Here is a 20,277-nt window from a genome sequence, read left to right on the forward strand (position 1 = left end):
TTAGTTGTGTGATCAAGTCTGTCTCCTCTCCTTTCTCCTGGTGAAAGTCTTTCTCCTCCTTCCCGGTTTCCTTTCTGCCTCCTAGGAAGTACCAGCTTCTACTTAATTGACCATCAGGTTTTTTTTTTTTTTTTATTAAAGTCAATCAAAGAATGCCTTATGTAGGTAAGGAAGGATAGCGACACAATTTCACACAGGGTGCCCTAACACCACAGACACCTGTATTTCTATGCACCTACCTGCCTACAGAAACACATAATTTTTTTTAATAAAAAAAATAAAAAGAAAAGGCAAAACCAATTTTTAAATTTTTCTTTTGTTTTCAAGACAGGATTTCTCTGTGTAGGCTGTCTTGAACTCACTCTATAGATCAGGTTGGCCTCAAACCCAGAGATCATCCTGCCTCTGCCTTCCAAGTGCTAAGATTAAAGGCATGTGCCACCGCATTTGGCAGACACTAGTATTTTTAAAGACTATAAACGTGCCAACCACAGAAGGGAGCAGGGTGTAGTTACTGTATGTATTGATGTGACCAGAATCTCAGGTGAGGGACAAGGGGCCCTCCCTTCTCCTGTGAGAGGTGGGCAGCAGGCCCAATCTTAAGGGTCCCTTGGGAGCAACCATAGCTGTCCTGATGAAGAGGATAATGGCTGTCCTGATGGAGGGCAGTGTTGGACAAAGCGAGCGAGCACCCTTGGACGCTGCCCTCACATGTGCGCTGTGTCTGACTGCTTTGTGAAGCGAGCTCTTGGACTCGCTGTTGCTTCTGCAGTGTGTCCTGCCCTCAGTTACCCAGGACTGTTAGTAGCTGACTCTCAGAGCTTGTTGGGATTTTATGATTGTATTTTTCTTCCTTGGCGTAGATCAAAGCATGAACCTTCTCTGGGCTTTTGTGGCCTGTTTAGAGGAAGCCAGTGCTGACGTTCCTAAGCATTTCTTCCAGAAGGATCTAGGGAAGGTTGTTGTTTCACTTGGCCCTGGATATGTGACTATATAAACGATGTATGGTTCATATCCATAATCTAGGTTCTTGAGGATGGACACAGGAGGCTACATGGCTGATTTAAAGCCAGCCTTGTTTTTGGGAGACTTTGCCTCAAAAAGAAAAGAAAAGAAAAGGGGACTATGAGTTTTTTGTTTACTGTTTTTTAAAATGTTTGTGTGTGTTTATGTATGAGTGGGTGGGTGTGTGAGAGACAGAGGTCACAGGGGTAAGTTCTTACCTTCTGTCTTGTTTGAGATGGGTTCCATGTTGCTCTGCTGCTGTGTGCACCAGGTTAGTTGGCCCACAAGCCTGGTAGGATTCTCCTTTCTCCATCCTGCATCCTATCATGGAGAACTGGGCTTATGGATGTGTGATACCATGCCTGGTTTATGTAGATTCTAGAAATCTGTATAAACTCAGATCTCCAAGCCGAGCAGCAAGTACCTTTTTTTTTTTTTTAAATTTATTTTATGCGTATGAGTACACTGTAGCTGTCTTCAGACACTCCAGAAGAGGGCATCGGATCTCATTACAGATAGTTGTGAGCCATCTTGTGGTTGCTGGGATTTGAACTCAGGACCTCTGGAAGAGCAGTCAGTGCTCTTTTCCGCTGAGCCATCTCTCTCTCCAGCCCCCACAGGAAGGAAGTACCTTTATCTACTGTGCCCTCTCCCCAGCCTGAGTGAACTTTTGAACAAGTGCTGATGTAAGATTGACTGTGTTAAAGGCATTGACTAAGTAACGGGGCTGTAAGCCATGTAAGAAGTTACGTAGTAGTGGGGCGTTGGCTTGACACCCATGTCCTCTGTCCCCTCCAAGTGTTGCCACCTCTTTCCACAGAGGGAGATGCAGATGTTCTGGAGTTGAAGCCGTGATTAAATGTCTCTGACATTGAGTGAGGAAGTTGGAGCTTCTTTAAATTTTCATTTCTTAGGTGCTGGAGAAATATCTTAACAGCTAAGAGACCCACTGCTCTTGCAGAGGGTCTGGATTACATTCCCAGTACCTGCATGGAAGCTCAGAGCTGTCTGTAACTCCAGTTCCAGAGGGTCTGAGGCCCTCCTGGCTTCTGAAGGCACCAGGCACACTTATGGTGTTCACGTACATGCATATAGGCAAACATCCATACAGTTAAAATGATAGAAAAGGAATAACTCTCTTAAAGTTTCACCTTGTTAGAAAATGAAAATTAAAATGCTTTCTGGAGCACACCCTTCCTCAGAGCACTCTGGAGGCTGAGGCAAACAGGCCTCTGTCAGTTAAAGACCAGCCTGGGCTACATAGTAAGACTCTGCCTTGGAAACAAACAACAAAACAATAACTTGCGCTCATGGAGGCTGGAGAGGCAGCTCAGCAGTTAAGAGCACTGGCTATCCTCCAGAGTGCAAGTTCAGTTTCCAGTGCCCACTTCAAGTAACTCACAACTGCCTGTAGCTCTCTTTGGGAGAACCTAATCACCTCTTCTAGCCTCTGTGGACACACATACACACACAGCATACACATAAATAATAAAAATAGGTGTCCTACTGACTCATTTCCATCAGTAGGCAGAGGTAGGTGCGTGACTTTCTGTGTTCCAGGCCAACCTCGTCTACACAGTGAGTTCCCAGCCAGCCAGGGCTACAATAATGAGATCCTGTCTCACAAATAAAGAACAATTCAAAACCCTTAAAACAAAACTCCTATCTAAAATATCTTCACTTTCCTATTTATTGGGAATCAACATGTATACATATGTGTGCACATATGTGTGTCAGGGTATGTGTGTGGAAGTCAGAACAATTTGGGACTTGGCTTTGTGCTTTGACATGTGGGTTCCAGGGATTAACTTAGCATGTCTGACGTGGTGGTGGCAAGCACCTCAGTCCACTGACCTTTCAGGCTGGTGTGAACCCACATTTTCTTATAAAGAGTTAAGCAGAGGAACATAAAGCTCTTGAGTGTCACCCGGGCACTGCAGTGCTCGGTGTTTCACAGACAGCACGGTGGCAGTGTTGGGTCCAGTTTGTATGGAGCCCTTCTCAAGGCTGTATACTTTTGCAGACTTTGGTATCTTGCACTTTTCCTTACAATGTTGTCTGATTCTTTAAAGAAAAAAAAAATACCAGCTTCTCACCCTCTGTTTTCATCCCCCACCCCCACCTCGCCCTGGGTCCTCTGCTGAGGGACACTCCCTCCCTCCTGTAGCAGTGACTCCACGCCTGTCATGGCCTCTCAGCCCTAGAAGCAGCCTTCCTTAGGTCCTAGCCGCACACCGGACCTTTACCTTGGACCTTCTGGACAGCACTGAGTGGCCTGCTGAGGCCGGGTCTTCTCTCCACAGATCCTGATGGCCAGCTGTACAGTGTGGAGTCTGTCCAAGATGAAGAGCCCCCTGCCTGTGCTGATGAGTTTGACGACTTTGTCACCTACGAGGCAAGTGCTCTCCTAATGTGAGCCCCTTCTCTCCCTCCCCTATGCCGCAGCTCCTGCCCCTTGAGCTGCCACAGCTGCCTTCACAGAGCTCTGTGCCCTGCGCACATGGCGGGTGGGCCCTGGGGATCTGGGTGGTGGCAGGAGCCACAGACTCTCCCCACTGGCCTGCTGTGGAGTAAAGGTGTGTGGGCAGTTAGGCCCTGTGCTGTCCTTGCTGTGCCATGTTCTTCCAGGCAGAGGAAGAGCTGAAGGTTTCCCTTGGTGAACTTAACAACAATTGTCTGTGTTTGGAAACATTGACTAACCTGCCTCCTGCCCTATATCCCTCACTGTCTACTTATGGGGAAAACCAGGGTTCTGTTGCGTGATGTGTCCTTTAACTGTGGGTTCCTTGTTTCCTAGCTAGGGACAAAGTCATAGACTTTGGGAAGGCAGACTACTGTAACTGCCTAGCAGACTGGAAAGGGCAGAGTCTGGGGTCATGTGGCTGGTCTACAGGGCTGGGCTTTCTACACAAAACACGTGGAAGTGCTATCCTGGTGCTCAGGGTAGTTTAGAGACAGGATCCTTGGGCCCTTGGGCCCGGGAGATCCTGGCTGGCCTGGCAATGCAGTGAGACCAATCTTAAAAACATGGAATTGTACCTGAGCCCTAGGCGTGCTGGTAGAAATGACAGAGGCCAGCCTTTCAAGTGTCTCAGTGCTATAGGCTGGTGAGATCTAAGGCTCCTTGTAGCACGTTCTCAGAACCTTGTCTCCTTGGTCACACAAGGGGCTGGACACTGTTTTGTCTAAATGGCTTCCTTTTGAGGGCTAACCAGGGTGTTTTAGTCCTAATCCTAATTTCTCTTTTAAAGGCTTATTTTTAATATGTGCGTCTGTGTGTCCATATGTGCACATGAGTGTGGGTGCTGTGGAGGCCGGAGGCTTCTGCTCCCCTGGAGCTGGAGTCCCAGGCAGTTGCGAGCCATGCCATGTGGGCGCTGAGAGTCAAGGCGGCCTATGTGGAAGACAGTAAGACCCTCAACCACTGAGCCGTCTCTCGGCACTTTGGCTTCTATGTTAGATGCACGAAGCATTTCTACATTTTTATTTACTCTTAAAAAAGTGAAAGATTTCATTTTTTGAAGGTTTGAATTTTAGGCACATGGATCAAATAATGCAGAAAATATCTGTGTGGTGCCAAAAATCCACATGATGCCTTGCCATAGCTAGTGTGGGGGACACAGCTGACACTTCACTGCTGGCCAACATTCACAGTGTACAGTGCAGTCGTGTCTCTGGGACAGCATTACTTCCCCACAGTTTCCTACCCAGGATGTCCCCTGTGCTCTGCCATGCCCGCGGGCCCCTGGCTGCCCCCATTTTTTCAGAGTTGTCTTCCTGCTTTTGCTTAGTGTCTCGGAGCTCCACTCTGGGGATGCCCCAGCCCTGCTCTCCACAGTGGTCCTCATGCTTCTTCCGTGACTTGCCTTTCCGGTTTGCCGGGGCAGTTTTTAGAACTAGATGTGCTAGGAACTTTCAGCGAGATTGTTCTTTAAAACAAAACAGCTAGATGTAGTGGCATAGGCTGCCTTCCTGGCGCTTAGAGGTGGAAACAGGAGGATTAGAAATTTAGGTAATCTCTGCTGACATCCTGAGATGTATAGACCAGCCTGGACTATATGATACCATACCTAACAAAAAAATGACACCAGACACCGTGGCTCATTCTTTTTCTCAGAGCTTGGGAGGCGAGAGTCAAGCAGACCTCTGCAGTTTTAAGGGCAGAGCTACATAGTGAGACTCCGCCTCAACAGACAGATAGACAGATAGACAAAAGGACTCAAAAAGATGTTGGTTTGTTTGTTTTCTGACAGAGGGTCTCTCTCCATAGCCCTTACTGTCCTAGAACTTGCTATGTGGACCAGAGTGGCCTTGAATTCACAGAGATCCCACAACCTACCTCTGCTTCCCGAGCACTGGGTCCTGGCTTCCCAAGCACTGGGGTCTTAGCTTCCAACTTTTTTGTTTTTGTTTTTGTTTTTGTTTAGTTTTTCTGAGACAGAGTTTCTATGTAGCCATGGCTGTCATAGCCTGGTCTACATATCTAGATTACAGATATGTAGACCAGGCTGGCCTCAAATTCCGAAATCTGCCTGCCTCTGCCTCCCAAGTGCTGGGAGGCATGTGCCACCACCACCTGGCTCCAGCATTTTGTTTTGTTTTGTTTTGTTTTTTGTTTTTTGGATTTTTTTTCAAGATAGGATTTCTCTATATAACCCTGGCTGTCCTGGAGCTCACTCTAGACCAGGCTGGCCTCGAACTCAGAAATCCACCTGCCTCTGCCTCCCAGAGTGCTGGGATTACAGGCGTGCACCACCACCGCCTGGCGGCTCCAGCATTTTTATTTATTTATTTATTTTGGCTCCAGTTTTTTTTAAAGGAGAGAACCTATGTGTCAAATCCAGGTGCCACACTTGGGTCTTCACTGGTACTTAGAGAGGATTAGCATGTTACTGTTTTGCTGAACGTAGTTCCTGTCGAGCCTGTGGCTTGGATAGACGCTGGTGTGTTGCAGCGTGTGTAGGCAGGAGTACTTGAGACATTACTCAGGCTCTCTGTTGCGGCCTCCTGTAGGTAGCCTGGCTTCTGCTACCACTTTCCCAGGACCCCTTGGCTTTTAGCTTTGAAACTGGAGAGTGTTGCTCATAGTCCCGAGGAGGTGGGGAGAGTTGGGAGCTAAGGCTTATAGGAACGCTCATGAGAAAAGAGCTGCTCTGGCCGGGAAGGGGGAGCGACAGTGGGAAGGACCCACTTATCAGGAAGTCACCCAGGGAACAGGCGGGACCAGAATGATAAGGGTGTCCCAGAATTGTCCTGCCTGTCCTTTCTGTGTGCCTCCCTTCTCTCCCACGACCGGGAGCTGGAGAAGAGATGTGTTAATGGGAAGATGAGAGTGTGTCTTTGTATGGACTTATCAGGAAGGTTAAAGTGTACAACAAAGTTGCCGTGGTTTGTGCCCTGCCTGTTTGTTAAAACCAGCTAGGACTCTTCCCGGACTTTGCCTCTCCCCACCTGACCAGCAGCAGCAGGCTTAACAGAGCGTGTCTGGGAGCAGGTTAAACTTTCTCTGAAGTGCACCTTCAGATGGAGATGGATTTTACAGGAACACCAGCATGGCTAAGAAACAGGAAGGTGACAGTCAGTTGAGGAGACGCCAGTGACTTGGTGAGCAGGGACACATGATGAGGAGATGGTCTCCAGCAGCACAGCTGTCGCAGAGCCTGCCCTCAGAAGTAGGCCTGTGAAGGTGCCTGGCCATTACCTGAGGGTGAGAAGGGATCCAAGACTGCGCTGTGCTGGAATTCTGGTTCTGTGAACAGAAAGGCTTGTGGAAGGAGGAACCGTAGCCTGGACTGTGGGACCTGTGGACAGCGTTAGCCTGAGCAAGGGTCTCATCTGTCCCTGTGATGTGGATGATCTGGTGACTAGTGAATGTAATGACATATTGGCAAGTTCTTTAAGGTACCCTGACTGTAATGTGAGTTCATCCTTACTTTAGTGATAATTTAGAAGCTGGTAATACAGAGTTGTAGCTTGTGGGCAAAGCTAGGTCCTAACCTGCGGGTAGATGTGGCTTGGTGATGTCTGAGTGCTGAGTTTGCATCGCGCGTTATGAACTGCAGTAGTGGGTTTTTTGGGTTGTTTTTTGTTGTTGTTGTTGTTTTCGTTTTGTTTTGTTTTGGCCTGTTTTGAAGGATCTTGGAAAAATAGGTTTTTCTAGTTAGCTCATTTACACCTGTACAGGCCCTTTGCACAGTAGCAGCTGGCAGAAGACCTGAGTCTCAGGATCTGAGCTGGGCACCTGTCCTCACAGTGCCTCAGTCTCTGTCCCTTATCTTTGTGGCTGGCTTACGTCTAGTAGACGATCAGTGAACGCTCTGGGTCTTCCTGTCTGTGGCCTCCATCCACAGAGCCCGAGTACTTTCCTGCAGTGCTCAGTGCTTTGCTACTTTGTGACTGGGCTTCTTCAGTTACTCCACAGCGGTGCAGAATGTCAACCCATTCCTGCTACTTTAGGACTGGGTTGACAGCATGTCCTGCAGCCTCCTCCGGGATCTTGGCATAGATGGACATGCAGACATTTGCCTCTTTGCCCTTGTGTTGGTAGAATAACTCTGTCCTGAGAAGTGCCTAAACTCCAAGGCAGGTGCCATCCTTGGCCTGCTTCTAGGGACACCACCCTCAACATCACAAGGACTCCATGAGATGAGTAGGCTCTAGCCCTCAGGCTGCTCTTCCTTCCCAGAAGGAGAGGTGCTGACTGCACGGAGAACGTGTTACACTTGTTATTACAAATGTCCGAGCTATGCTGGAAACCCGGGTATACATGGCTGGGGGAGCAGTGAGGACCTGCATATGTACTAGTAGGTTGGTTTTTAAATAAAGTTACTACATCTGCCAGGTGGTGGTGGCGAACCTTTAATCCCAGCACTCAGGAGACAAGGGATCTCTGAGTTTGAGGCCAGCCAGATCTACAAAGCTAGTTCTAGGGTAGCTGAGACTGCACAGAGAAACCCTGTCTCAAACTACCACCCTTAAAAAAAATTACTACATCAATGGAGGCCGGGGTACATGCTCTACAGCACAGTTCTGGAGGTCACAGCTTTTGAGAGTTCTTTCTCTTCTTCTTCCATTTGAGTCCTGGGGACCAAACTTCAGTGAGAACTCTTGATTAATGGGAGGTACTTTTATGGGGTGAACCATCTGTTTTCTCTTTTGTTTTGAGGCAGTGTCTTACTCTGTAGTCTTGTCTGATGCTAGAACTGAGAGACCTGACTGTCTACCTCCCCAGTGTAGGACTAAAAGCCTGCACTACCATACTCAAGTATCTGAGCCATCTTGCTGGTCCTGGGATTTTGTTGTTGTTATTTTTTGGTTTTGGAGACAGTATTTCTTTGTATAGCCATGGCTATTCTAGAATTCACTTTGTAGACTGGCTGGAACTCAGAAATCCACCTGCCTCTGCCTCCTGAGTGCTGCTGGGATTAAAGGCATGCGCCACCACTGCCTATTGACATTTTTATTTTTTAGTTGAATTCATACAGTATATTCTAATTCTGGTTTCTCCTTCCATATCTTCTCCCAGATCTTGTCCACCTCCCTACCCATCCAACTTCATACCTTCTTTTTGTCTTTCTCTTGTTTTAGGAAAACAAATTAAAAAATAAAAATATGAAAAAGCCCAAGAAACACACACACACATACACACATACACACACAACCCATAAAAACACAAAATCAGAAACTGTAATATACAAACAAAAGGCCAGTAAGATTTTAAAAATGTACAAACAGAAACTATATGAGACAAAACCAAAAAACCCCACTATGGGTTGGCTTTTAAAAAGCTGCCTCAAATCAAGGGTGGTCACGCACACCTTTAATCCCAGCATAGAGGAAGCAAGCAGATCTCTGTGAGTTCAAGGCCAGCCTGGTCTACAGAGTGAGTTCTAGGACAGCCAGGGCTATACAGAGAAACCCTGTCTCAAAAAACAAAATAAACAAAAAAGCCAGCTGCTTCAAGCTGGAGCAGTGGCTCAGCGGTCAGGAACACTTGTTGCTGTTGCAGGGATCTGGGTTCAATTCCCAGCACTCATGTGGGGGACGATAACCACACACAGACCCAGCTCAGAGAACCGGCATGCATGCATGTTGTGCACATGCACACGTGAAGGCAAAACATGGACACACAGAAAACAAAGGTGTAAGGCTAAAATTTTTAAAAGCTGCCTCAAGGTTCACATTCTATTATAAACAGAAACCTACTGTGAGGTCTTTGGAAGGTCCTGCCAGGTTAGTGCTGGGGCCCTGTCCAGCTCACAGGTTGGGCACATGGGTTTTGCATGCTCCTGTACTGTAAGATCCATAGCTTAGTGCTGGGCAGGGATTCTTATGGGGCCATGCTGTGGATCAGGGGCAGCATTCGACAATATTCTAGTACAAGTTTTTGCTTACTATTAAAGAACCATGGCTAGTCTTTGTCCATTTGTTTAGTGCCTGGGTAAGTGACAGGGACCTCCCCTCATGGACCACCAGGAGCTTATACTAGATCTTGTGTCCAGTTTGTCCACTATCTCCTGTCGATGCCAGGCCATTTAGAGATGCTGGTGCCTGTCTTCTGTTCTAGCCTCTCTGAACTGGCTTCTGCAGGATGGAGTTCTGGCCTGCCTCATACTGGACTGAGCTGCTTAGCTGCATGGGCAAAACAGAACTTGACTGTAGAGGTCACTTTCTTGTAAACACAGGGTCTCTCTATATCACCTTAGCAGCATGGAGCTAATTATGTTGCCCAGGCTGGACCTGAATTCAGAGGGACTGCCGTCTGTCTCCCCAGTGCTGGGATTAAATGTGTGTACCACCATTGACTGGTTCCAGTTAGATTGTAGCTTGGCTGCTTTCTACACATGACTTAATACTATAGATTTATATGACTTAATAAAATAGATTTGTATCCTTTAGAGTCATGGGTGCTCTGCTGTCTTGTGTCTTGCTTTCTCTGAGAAGGAATGGTGAGTATTTATAGCTCCCTTTGTGGTTGGAGCTCCAGGTTTGAGTCATGTGTCTGAGGTCACATGCTGTTGTTAGGGGTGGTCATGATTAGAGCTGGCTTCTCCTCAGCCTAGAAGGCCCAGTCTTCTGGGAGGGCCGCAGGCTCAGGTGAACGCAGTTGGCCTCATGCTCCTTGGAACACTAGACCTCGGGGACAAAGGGCGTCTTTTTCCTGCTAGAACTGCAAGTTTTTTGAAATCCTGTTTACAGTTGTTAACTTCAGAAGCTTCTGAATATGAAATGACAGACTTATCCTAACTTGCAACTTCATTGTAATTAAAATTGAAATTATAAGTAGAAACCACTATCTTTCATCCTTCTTTTACGGTTATTAGGATTATTTAAATTCTGACTGCCTGTCATAAGTTGGACTCGGTGCTGAGTTCTGTGTCTGAAAGGGGAAAACAGAGAGATGTTTGGGAAAACAGACACTGAACTATAAAAGTTGGCTAGATGACTCATTAATAAGCATTAGAAGTTAGACCTTGACTTCACATTTCAAAGCAGTAGCTGGACGTGGTGGTGCACGCCTTTAATCCCCACATTCCTGAAGCAGAGGCAAGTGGATTTCTGGGTTCCAGGACACCCTGGCCTATAGAGCAAGTTCTAGGACAGCCAGAGCTAAACAGAGAAATCCTATCCCAAAACAAAACAAAAGGAAAACAAACAAAAAAACAGCAGTAGTCTAAACATGTAAAAGAGCTGTTGTTGGTGATATCTTAATTTGATCTTTATTGGAGTTTATGTATTTGGGGTTTTGAGGGTTTCTCTGTATAGCCCTGGCTGTCCTGGAACTCTGAACCAGGCTGGATTATGCAGATCTGCCTGCCTTTGCCTCCTTGGCGCTGGGATTAAAGGCATGCACCACCATCATCCAGCAGTCTTATGTTACTAATTTTGTATGTGTTTATGGTGGGGGCGTGCCACAATGTGTGTGTGGGTCGGGAACAATTTGTGGGAGGCAGTTTTCCTTCTACCATGTGTGTCTTGGGAATTGAACTCAGATCATCAGGCTTGGTGGCTGGTGGCTTTCCTCACTGCGCCGTCCGTCCATCCTGCCGGCTGGCAAAGGATTAATTTTAAATGGTGTAATCTTACACAGTTGTATGTTAATTCCTTGACTCTAAGTAACATGCCGGAAGTCACAAAACAAGTGGTTCTGCTGGGAACATTTGTGACTCTGGGATGCTTTGTATCTTTAGATGTGTGATTATTCAAATGATTGCAGAATGACTACACTTCTGGTTTTTGAGACAAGATTTTTCCTTTAAGCCCAGGCTATGCTTGAACTCATGGTCTTCCTGCCCTGTCTTCTGCGTGCCAGGAGTACAGACTGGCTCCACCCTACCCTCCTATATGTGTAGGTTTGTCTGTTTTGTTTTTTGTTTTTTTTTGTTTTTTGTCTTTTCATTTTAAAAATAAAAGGCCGAAGGTGCAGCTAAATGACAGAACACATAGGACATCTGAGAGGCCCTGGGTTTAGTCTATACACACACACACACACACACACACTACACACACACTACACACACACACACACACACACACACTACACACACACACACACACACACACACACACACACCAAATTCTGATTTATTAGCTAGTGTGATGTTTAGGAATGTGGTTGTTCTTTTTGCTGGTTCCTTATCCTTTCTGCAAATGGCCTCCATAGCTGCCTAGGCTAGCTGTCGGTTTTCTCTCCTAGGCCAACGAGGTGACGGACAGTGCATATATGGGGTCTGAAAGCACCTACAGTGAGTGTGAGACCTTCACAGATGAGGACACCAGCACCCTGGTGCACCCCGAGCTGCAGCCCGAAGGGGACGCAGACAGTGCTGGTGGCTCAGGGGTGCCCTCCGAGTGCCTGGACATCATGGAGGAGCCTGACCATAGCGCATTGCTGCTGCTCCCAGGCAGGTCTGTACTCACGCTCTGTGTGTAGATGTGTGTGCGTCCCTATGGAGTCCCCGTTCTGTGCTGTCTGAGCCATATGCAGCACTGACATCCACTTATAAGATACACACTTTTCCTGCTAGGACTCTCTCGGATTTAATGTCTCAGTGACTGGCTGTAGAGGCAGAGCGATTGTGAGAGATAAACCTTAACTTAGTCTCTGACATTTGTAAGTGCAGTTCTTTTTTTAAAACAGGGTCTTGAATTTCTAGCCTTGTACTTGCCGTATGTTCCAGGATGATACCGTGTTTCTGATCTTTTTTGAGGGATGGAATTATAGGTGCGAACCACAATGACCAGTTTTATGCACTATTGGGGACCAAATTCAAGTCTTGGTGTGTGCTACACAAGCATTTTAAAAAAAGAACTATTTTAAATTGTGTGGGTGTGGGTGCGCACACACAGGTACATAAACTCAAGCCATCATGTACATGTGAGTACAGGTGCTTGCAAAGGCGTACAGGGGGTATAGGATCCCCTGGAACCAGAGTTGTAGACATTGTGAGCTGCCATGTGGGCCTTCTAGAATTGCAGTCAGTATTCTACTACTACTATTATTAGTTTTTTTGAGACAGGGTTTCTCTGAGTAGCTCTAGCTGTCCTGGAACTCGCTCTGTAAATCAGGCTAGCCTTGAACTTAGAGATCTGCCTGCATCTCTCTCCCAAGTGCTGGGATTAAATGTGTACATCACCACCACAGGACAATATCACATTCTTAAACGGGATCTTACTCTGTGTCTCTGGCTGACATGAAACTCACTATGCAGACTGGACTCACAGAGATCTGCTTGCCTTTGCCTCCTACATACTGGGGTTAAAGGAGTGCACCACCATGCCTGGTCCATTACTGCGATCTTCAGGTCAGAGCTAGAGGACATAAATATTTACATATCTTTGTGACTCTGCATCGACCACATATGAACATAATAAATAATAAATAAAAATATCATTTAAAACTTAATAACTGACAGGTATGGTGGTATACATGTTTAATTCTAGCACTCAGGGTGTAGAGGCAGGTAGATCTTTGTGAGTTTGAGGCAAGCCTGGGTTACATCTTGAGTTGCGGGCCAGCCAAGAGCTACATAGTGAGACCCTGTCTCAAAACAACAACAATAACAGCAACAAACACTTTAAAAGACTGACTGCTTAATGTCTACCAGTCCTAGGTTCTAGCCCCAGCACTACAAAAAAAGAAAGTTACTGAAAGACTTAATTGTTTATCTGTGAAATTTTTTGTTTTGTATTTTTTTGTCTGTTTTGTTTTTTGAGACAAGATTTCTCAGTGTAGCCCTGGCTGTCCTGGAACCCGCTCTCTAGACTAGGCCGGCCTTGAACTCACAGAGCTCTACCTGCCTTTGTCTCTCAAGTGCTGGGATTAAAGGCTTGCACCACTATCACCCAGTGCAAGTGGTTCTATTTCTTATTTAGACCTTAGTTGATCCAAGAGAGGAACACACAGGTAAGAGGCACGGCTGTGTCAGCGCGTGACCCTGTCACTGACGTCAGCTGCTGAGACTGGCCTCGCATGTGAGTTTCATGGGTGTCAAACTGAAAGCCACAGCCCTGTTGGAGCACTATGGTCTGAACTAGAAGGCATAGGCCCTTCTGACTCTGCTGACGGCTCTTAGCATGATCTGTCACCGTACGTCTCCCTTATCCCTGGGGAGCAGCCCCTTGAAGCCACATTCCATACCTCAATGGCTGAAGCAGCAGCTTCTTGGCAATGGATCTCGCCTGTTTCTGCTTCTGTTGCTCCTACAGTGACGGAGCAGGCTTGTGGCTTGACGAATAGTATGCATCCCATCAGGGGCCTGTCGCTGTGACTCAGAATTGCTTCTGTCTGTCTTTTGTAGATCCCGCCCCCACAGCCAAGCTGTCGTCATGGTGATTGGTGGTGAGGAACATTTTGAAGATTATGGTGAGGGCAGTGAGGCAGAGCTGTCCCCAGAGACCCTCTGTAATGGGGAACTGGACTGCGAAGACCCTGCTTTTCTCACCCCCAGGTGACTCCTTGCACTGTTCATGACCCACTCCCTCTCTATGCCTAGTAATGGGGAAATGTCTCTGCTGGACCTGAGCTGCGGGTCAGGAGGCTTGCTTTGTCTGATGCTGGATAGCTAAACCACACGGAGAAGTTGTGAGCCTGGCTTAGAGTGAAGGCTGAGACCCTCTGTCTGCCACTGATCACTCTGGCCTGTGGCTGGCTTTGAGGGACACTAGAGTCATAAGCCAGGCTCTCTCATGTGCTAATATTGCCCAAATTTTCTGAAAAGTTCTAGCTTTAAGTAAACCAAGCTATGATGTTATTAGGCAAGATGGAGATGCTCACTTTCTCGGAAGTTGTGCCTCAGGACGTTGACTGGTATACTCACTAGACCCTGCCTGGTCTGTCTGAAGACCCAGGTATTCCCTCCGGAGCATTCCATCTAAGGAAACCACTGCCTCTCAGTGGGGCCAGGGCCCGGCCGGGTAGCTCTTCCATGTTGCCCACATCTCCTATTTGCTTTCATGTTCCTGAATTTTGTGATCCTTTTGTGTCTACTTCAGCTCGCTTACCATGGCAGTGCAGACGTGGAACCAGGGCTAGGAGGGCTATCAGTAAGCTGCACCTGGGCCGTCCTCAGTACCCTGGCTGTGAAGTGAGCTCACTGAGTGCATCCTGGGTGCCCAGTCTTCCTGCAAGAAGTCCTAGGGACTTTGAGTTGGAAGAAGTGGACTTATTCCAGAACTTGGCATTTCCGCATCCATGATGCAGTCTCTCCTGTTTGTGAAGTTTGCCCCATCTCCTGCCTGGTGTTTTCGATCTAAATTGTAATTTTCACACTACATTTTATATATTCCTTTCTATTGTTCTTTAAATTGATCTTCCAGATTAGCTTCCCATAGGCTGTGGGTCCTACCCTAGGGATGAGGTTGCCTGCCTGACTTCAGTGCCCAGAGTAGATACATCATGATAGTGCACTAAGAGCTTGTTGAATTGGAATCATAGGAGTTGAGCCCCAGCATTCCCAGAAGGTTGACAGAATCCCAAGATAGCACAGATCTCAAAAGCACAAGTCTGCCAATGTGCCTTTTATTTGTTTGTTTGTTTGTTTGTTTATTTGAGACAATAATATCATCATGAAATAACAAAAACGGGGAAATAGCAAATAAACTCCCCTGGATACACACTTTGATGTCACATTCATGTGACTTCCACAGGGGAGAAGGCTGTGGATATATTGCCTTCCAGTTAAGTGGGGCTTTGTGTTATAGCTCCCGCTGGCCAGCAGGGGGCATGTGTCAAGCTGGTGGGTATCCAGGCTCCTCCAGGTGATATGAGGATGGTTAGTGGTAGTCCCAAGAGCACCGCCAGCACCTCGGACAGTTCATTCTCTTCCCTCTGACTTTTTCCCTCCACACCTCTCCCCTTGGGCCTCCTCTCTCCTGACTGGCCCTCTGTCCTTCTAGCTCCAACCCTCTTGCCTCAAAGCTGTGCGACGTCCTCACTGACGAGGCCTTTGAGTTTTACTGTAGCCAGTGCCACAAACAGATCAACCGCCTTGAAGATCTGTCCGCCCGCCTGACTGATCTTGAAATGAATAGGTAATGTGTAGGACCTAGTCACACCCCAGGCTGACGGAAGACTCCCACTGCGGTGCTTCCCATTCCTGGGTGGAGTCCCTGGTAATCCTGCTCTGGTCACCTTGGCTAGCAAGGCACTGGGACACTGGGACTCTTCCTGCAGCCCAGCTAGCACCGCATGCCTTGATGTAGCTTGCTGCCTGTGTCCTTTCTCCTTTATGCATGTGACAACCTCGTTGACTGCTCTCCCTGTGGGAGGAACCAACCCAGCATGTGACAGAGGATACGCCAGCATTTCACAAAAATCAGTACAGGAACAGAGCTGGGGGATTTAAAGATGGGTTTTTGAAGTCAAATTTGCTGCTGGGCAGTGGTGGCACACACTTTGAATCCAGCAGAGGCAGCAGCTCTCTGAGTTCGAGGCTAGGCTGGTCTATAGAGCAAGTTCCAGGACAGCCAGGGCTACACAGAGAAACCCTCTCTTGAAAAAACAGAACAAAATTTGTAAGTAGTTCGTTTTCTGGAATTCTAGTTTGGTCGTGATCCCCTGTGCTCTGCGGGCCTGCTCTGTAGGGTTGATGTACATTGGCATTCAGAGGAACTTAGCATTGCTACTTTACTCTTATACCTCCTGCTGCTGCTCCTCTGCCTGCTCTCCTGTACATGTCTCATCTCTACCCTTTGTCCCACTGTCTCTGTGACCAGTCCCAGCAGAACCAGCATTCCAGCCAAGTTCCCCTTGCTGGCTCCTTGCAACTTCACAAACTCATAGGAAACATCTTTGGGTTCTTTGTCCACCTCAACATTTGCCAGACGTCATTGGCTCGGTGTGAAGAGGGACACGTCCTTGGCTAGGGGACTTTGAGGAGAAGAGAAGGGCTGTATGTGATGCTACCGATAGCATCTCCTGCTAGGTACAGGTGGCAAGTGGCTACACAGGCTCTTGTTGGGCAGCACTGTTACAGCAAAAAGGCAAAGCATCCTGGGAGTAGAGCATGCTTGGAGGTCTGTTAGAGACTGCCCCTTGTCTGCCCTGCCACTGCAGGGCTTTAGCCAGGCTGTATCTACACCTCTGTCCTGTTCCAGTTCCCCTCATGGTACACATGACATGTTAGCCTTTTTCCTGTGTTCTGCACAGCATCACAAAGCTAAAGGCCTTTAGCCAATACCCGGTGAAGTAGGATGTTGGCCAGCTGGGAAAGATCAGAGGGAACCTGGTGGGGTCCTGGTCACAAAACCAGTAGCATTCTTTGTGGGCATGTTTTGGCAAGACTTGAAATAAAAATCTGGTCTCTGGTGATTCCAGAAACCCTTCCAGTTCCCAGTGTAGGACACACAGGCTTTCCCCTGCCATGTGTTCAGTGCTAGGAAGGGGCCAGCTGTGTTCTTCCTGCTGGTGATCCATCCACCCTACAATTGATGAGCAGCTTTGAGTTAGATAGGATGTGAAAGAAGATATGTATGTTGTCTCAGTCACTGAGAAATTTTCCAGTGCTGGAAACCTGCCTGGAAGATGGTAATGATCATGCCAGTTAGGCCTTGTGGGGCTGGTTCAGACCAGTATGTGGCTCAGCATGACTAGAGGGACCTCTCATGGATGACGCTCTGTAGCTGGAGAGAGACTATAATGTTAGGACACAGCTAATGCTAGTACCTGAATACTAGTGAAAGAGCTGAGTCATGCCTCCTGGCCTTCATAGATTGCTTCAGGATAAGCTTCATGAACTCACCATAGAACAGGAAGAGCCACACAGCATTCTTGTGGCTGCCATGTTCCTCAGGTAATTGGGAGCATCAGTCAAAACGATCCTAGAAACCAAGAAGTCTGATTTACTCGGAGATCTGTTTTGAAAATTGTAAACTGAGTTGCTGGTCCCGAGACTGATAGTTACACAAAGCAATCTGTTCTAATCGTTCAAGGAGTGTCCATAATAAAACAGCTGCAGCCGAGCAGTGGTGGTGCACGCCTGTAATCCCAGCACTCTGGGAGGCAGAGGCAGGTGGATTTCTGAGTTCGAGGCCAGCCTGGTCTACAGAGTGAGTTCCAGGACAGCCAGGGCTACACAGAGAAACCCTGTCTCCAAACAAAACAAAACAAAACAAAACAAAACAAAAGACAGCAGCACATTTGTACAGTGCTAGCCAGGAGTCCAGTCAGGAGAGGGAGCCGGACAGTAGCTGCTCAGGGACAGCACCCCGAGGGTAGGTGCACAGGTTGCCTACCAGAGCAGTGGCAAGAATTCTGAGAAGCAGGAACAGCAAACAGCACCCAAGGGGTTCAAACCCCACTACCACCCTTCAGCAGTCTGCAGCCCTGTCGAAATGGCACAGCTGAGCCCTCTGTAGGCACCATGCTATCAGCATTGTCTCGCCAGTGCCCTCTATTGGCAGAATATAGCATCACAAATGAAAATGGATCCCAGCAGTGTACGGCCCAGAGCCACCACAAAGGATGGTTCTGAGCCCAGCTGAAGTGATAAAGGAGTGACTTGTGCAGCATGCACCACACCAGGTAGATTGCCTGCCTGGCCCTTGGAAGAGGAAGAGGAAGAGGCTGTGAGCTGAAACAGGTGTGCCTGAACATATGCCCACAGCTTCAGAAGGGAGGCCATGCTCTGATTGCCTCGGAGTAAGAAGAGGCGTGTTCAGCCTGTCCCTGCTGCTGTAGGTGGCCCATGTTACTGCTCTAGGATGGCTCCAGGAAGGGTTTCTAGTTCCCTACCCTACAGATATTTGCAGTGTGAAGTTTCTGGACCCAAGTCAAAACAGTTAGACACTCTCCTGTCACAGGAGGCCTGTGTGATAGCCAGTCAACTGGGATAATGGCTTCAGAAGCACTTGGGGACATGACAGTGGCCAATGGTATGGAGCCAGGTGCAGTCAGCTGGTGGGTTTTAGCACTGAGCTTGGTATCTTTTGAGGGCTCAGGCTGAGACTTAGTGAGATCCTTTATAAAAGGTGCCTGCCATGCATGTCCTCTGCCTTGTAGAGTGGGTATTGTGTGCATGAGGCTCGCCAGGGGCAAGGGGCTGCATGCCTGTGCCCTGCTATCTCCACAGCCCAAGCTTCCTGTTTCCTCCTGTCCTTTGGTCTGTTCCCTGACACTATTTTCCTGTTTGTTTGGTTTTTGCACAGCCCAGCCAAGCGGCTCTCCAGCAGGAAGGTGGCAAGGTAGGCAGAGCCTCGATCGTTCGCCGAAAATCTTGTGAAATATACTTGTAGTCATAGATCCTGAACAACATTTCAGAAAATACTTTTTTCCAGGTTTGGTTTGGGTTTTTTAATTCAAACTTTCAAGTTACATTTCATGGTTTGGGATAGAAAGCAATTAAGGGGAGTGGTTGTGGGCCGGCTTTCTAGAGCTGGGGGTTTGGATCCGGACCCGGGGCTCACAGCAGCTTCTCCTGCTCCCTTGCCCTTCACACTCCCTGTAAGGGCTGGGATGGGCAGCGCTCCCCCTGTGGCTGCTGTGGACTCAGCCTGGGGTCAGCCCAGTGGCTCACATGGAGAGGAGACAGGGTGGGGAAATAAGTCTTGATAGAGTATTGGTTTTTGTTTTTCGGGGGAGGGAGGAGATTGTTTTGGTGTTTTGTGTAAGTTTTTTGGTGTTTTGTTTGCTTTTTGGGACAGGGTTTCTCTGTGTAGCCCTGGTTGTCCTAGAATTTACTCTGTAGACTAGGTTGGCCCGCAGCTCAAGGAATCCGCCTGCCTCTGCCTCCCAAGTGCTTAGACTAAAGGTGTGGGCCACCACCTTGTAGCTAGCACTTGCTAAAGTCTTAAAGGCCAGCTTCTGTTTTTGGAGTTTGGCTGCTGTCATCTTCCTGCTATAGAAGGTGAGTTGTGCTTCTGCTGATAGTTGGCTCCTGGACAGTCTTCACTGAAGTCAGGGTCTAAGACTCTGACACCCTTCTTAAGGCCAGGCTCAGGTAGTACTGTGTGTCCTTCTAAGACAAGTTGCTGCAGAGCCCGTGGTCACCACTATGCTGTTGTGTTGTCTTCTGAGTCTGTCTGGTCTCAACTGGCCAGCCTTCTCGTGGGGCCACAGGGGAGTATTCCCTCCTGTTTGTACAGCATATCTCCTGGTTTCACAACTGGGGTCCTGGCATGTCTCCCCACACCTTGTGAATCTGCTTCACAGACTGAGTCACACAGCTCCCTGCCACAGCCTTTCCTCGCATCTTCCTGTGGCTTCCTGAGAGGGGAGGGACCTGGAGGTAAAACAGGAGGCCTTGAGTGGAGTGTCCTTTGGCTGATTTAGGCTAAGGTTATGGTTTTCCTTAGATTTTTCTGGAGTCATTGATCACACAGCCTTTGGTACTAGAGTTGCTACTAAGTCTAACAACTTGTTTCTTTTTGGCTTTTCTCTCTCTGGAAGCTTTTAAGATGTTGCCTCTGCTTCAGAAGATCAGTGTTAGCTTGTTTGTTGCTACAGGCCTATAATCACAACTACTTGGGAGGTCGAGGCAGGAGATTCTACTTAACTGCTATTTCAAGATTTTACAAAAATTCTGAGACTATAGCTCAGTGATTAAAGTACACGCCTAACATGTATGGGCCTTAGGTTTACCCACAACCACCCAAAACAAAACAAAACAAACAGATAATAAATTTCATGAGTCTTGTGGCAAGGCCTCTTTCTGGTGAGCATGAGGAGCACAGTGAAGGTGAACCTGCTGACCCGGATGCTTCCTGGCTGCTCGGGTCTCCAGTGGGATTGTCTCGCTGTGCCTTTATATTATATGTGCCTCATCCTGCAGCAAC

The 20,277-nt window shown here is 47.8% G+C and overlaps 1 protein-coding gene across 3 annotated transcripts in view; it reads left to right on the plus strand.

Annotated features, from left to right (window-relative positions):
- The window catches only part of Rab11fip3 (RAB11 family interacting protein 3), a 78,912-nt gene that overhangs the window by 42,924 nt on the left and 15,711 nt on the right, over window positions 1-20,277 (plus strand). The window contains exons 3-7 of one of the 3 annotated variants that reach the window (XM_052194783.1): window positions 3,309-3,400; window positions 11,702-11,913; window positions 13,806-13,955; window positions 15,403-15,537; window positions 18,652-18,687. In XM_052194783.1, the coding sequence (XP_052050743.1) occupies window positions 3,309-3,400; window positions 11,702-11,913; window positions 13,806-13,955; window positions 15,403-15,537; window positions 18,652-18,687 (625 nt within the window). The remainder of the gene's footprint in view (window positions 1-3,308; window positions 3,401-11,701; window positions 11,914-13,805; window positions 13,956-15,402; window positions 15,538-18,651; window positions 18,688-20,277) is intronic. The other 2 variants (XM_052194781.1, XM_052194782.1) reach the window with 2 other exon arrangements.

Source organism: Apodemus sylvaticus, chromosome 10 (assembly GCF_947179515.1).
Source record: "Apodemus sylvaticus chromosome 10, mApoSyl1.1, whole genome shotgun sequence".
Taxonomy (NCBI): domain Eukaryota; kingdom Metazoa; phylum Chordata; class Mammalia; order Rodentia; family Muridae; genus Apodemus; species Apodemus sylvaticus.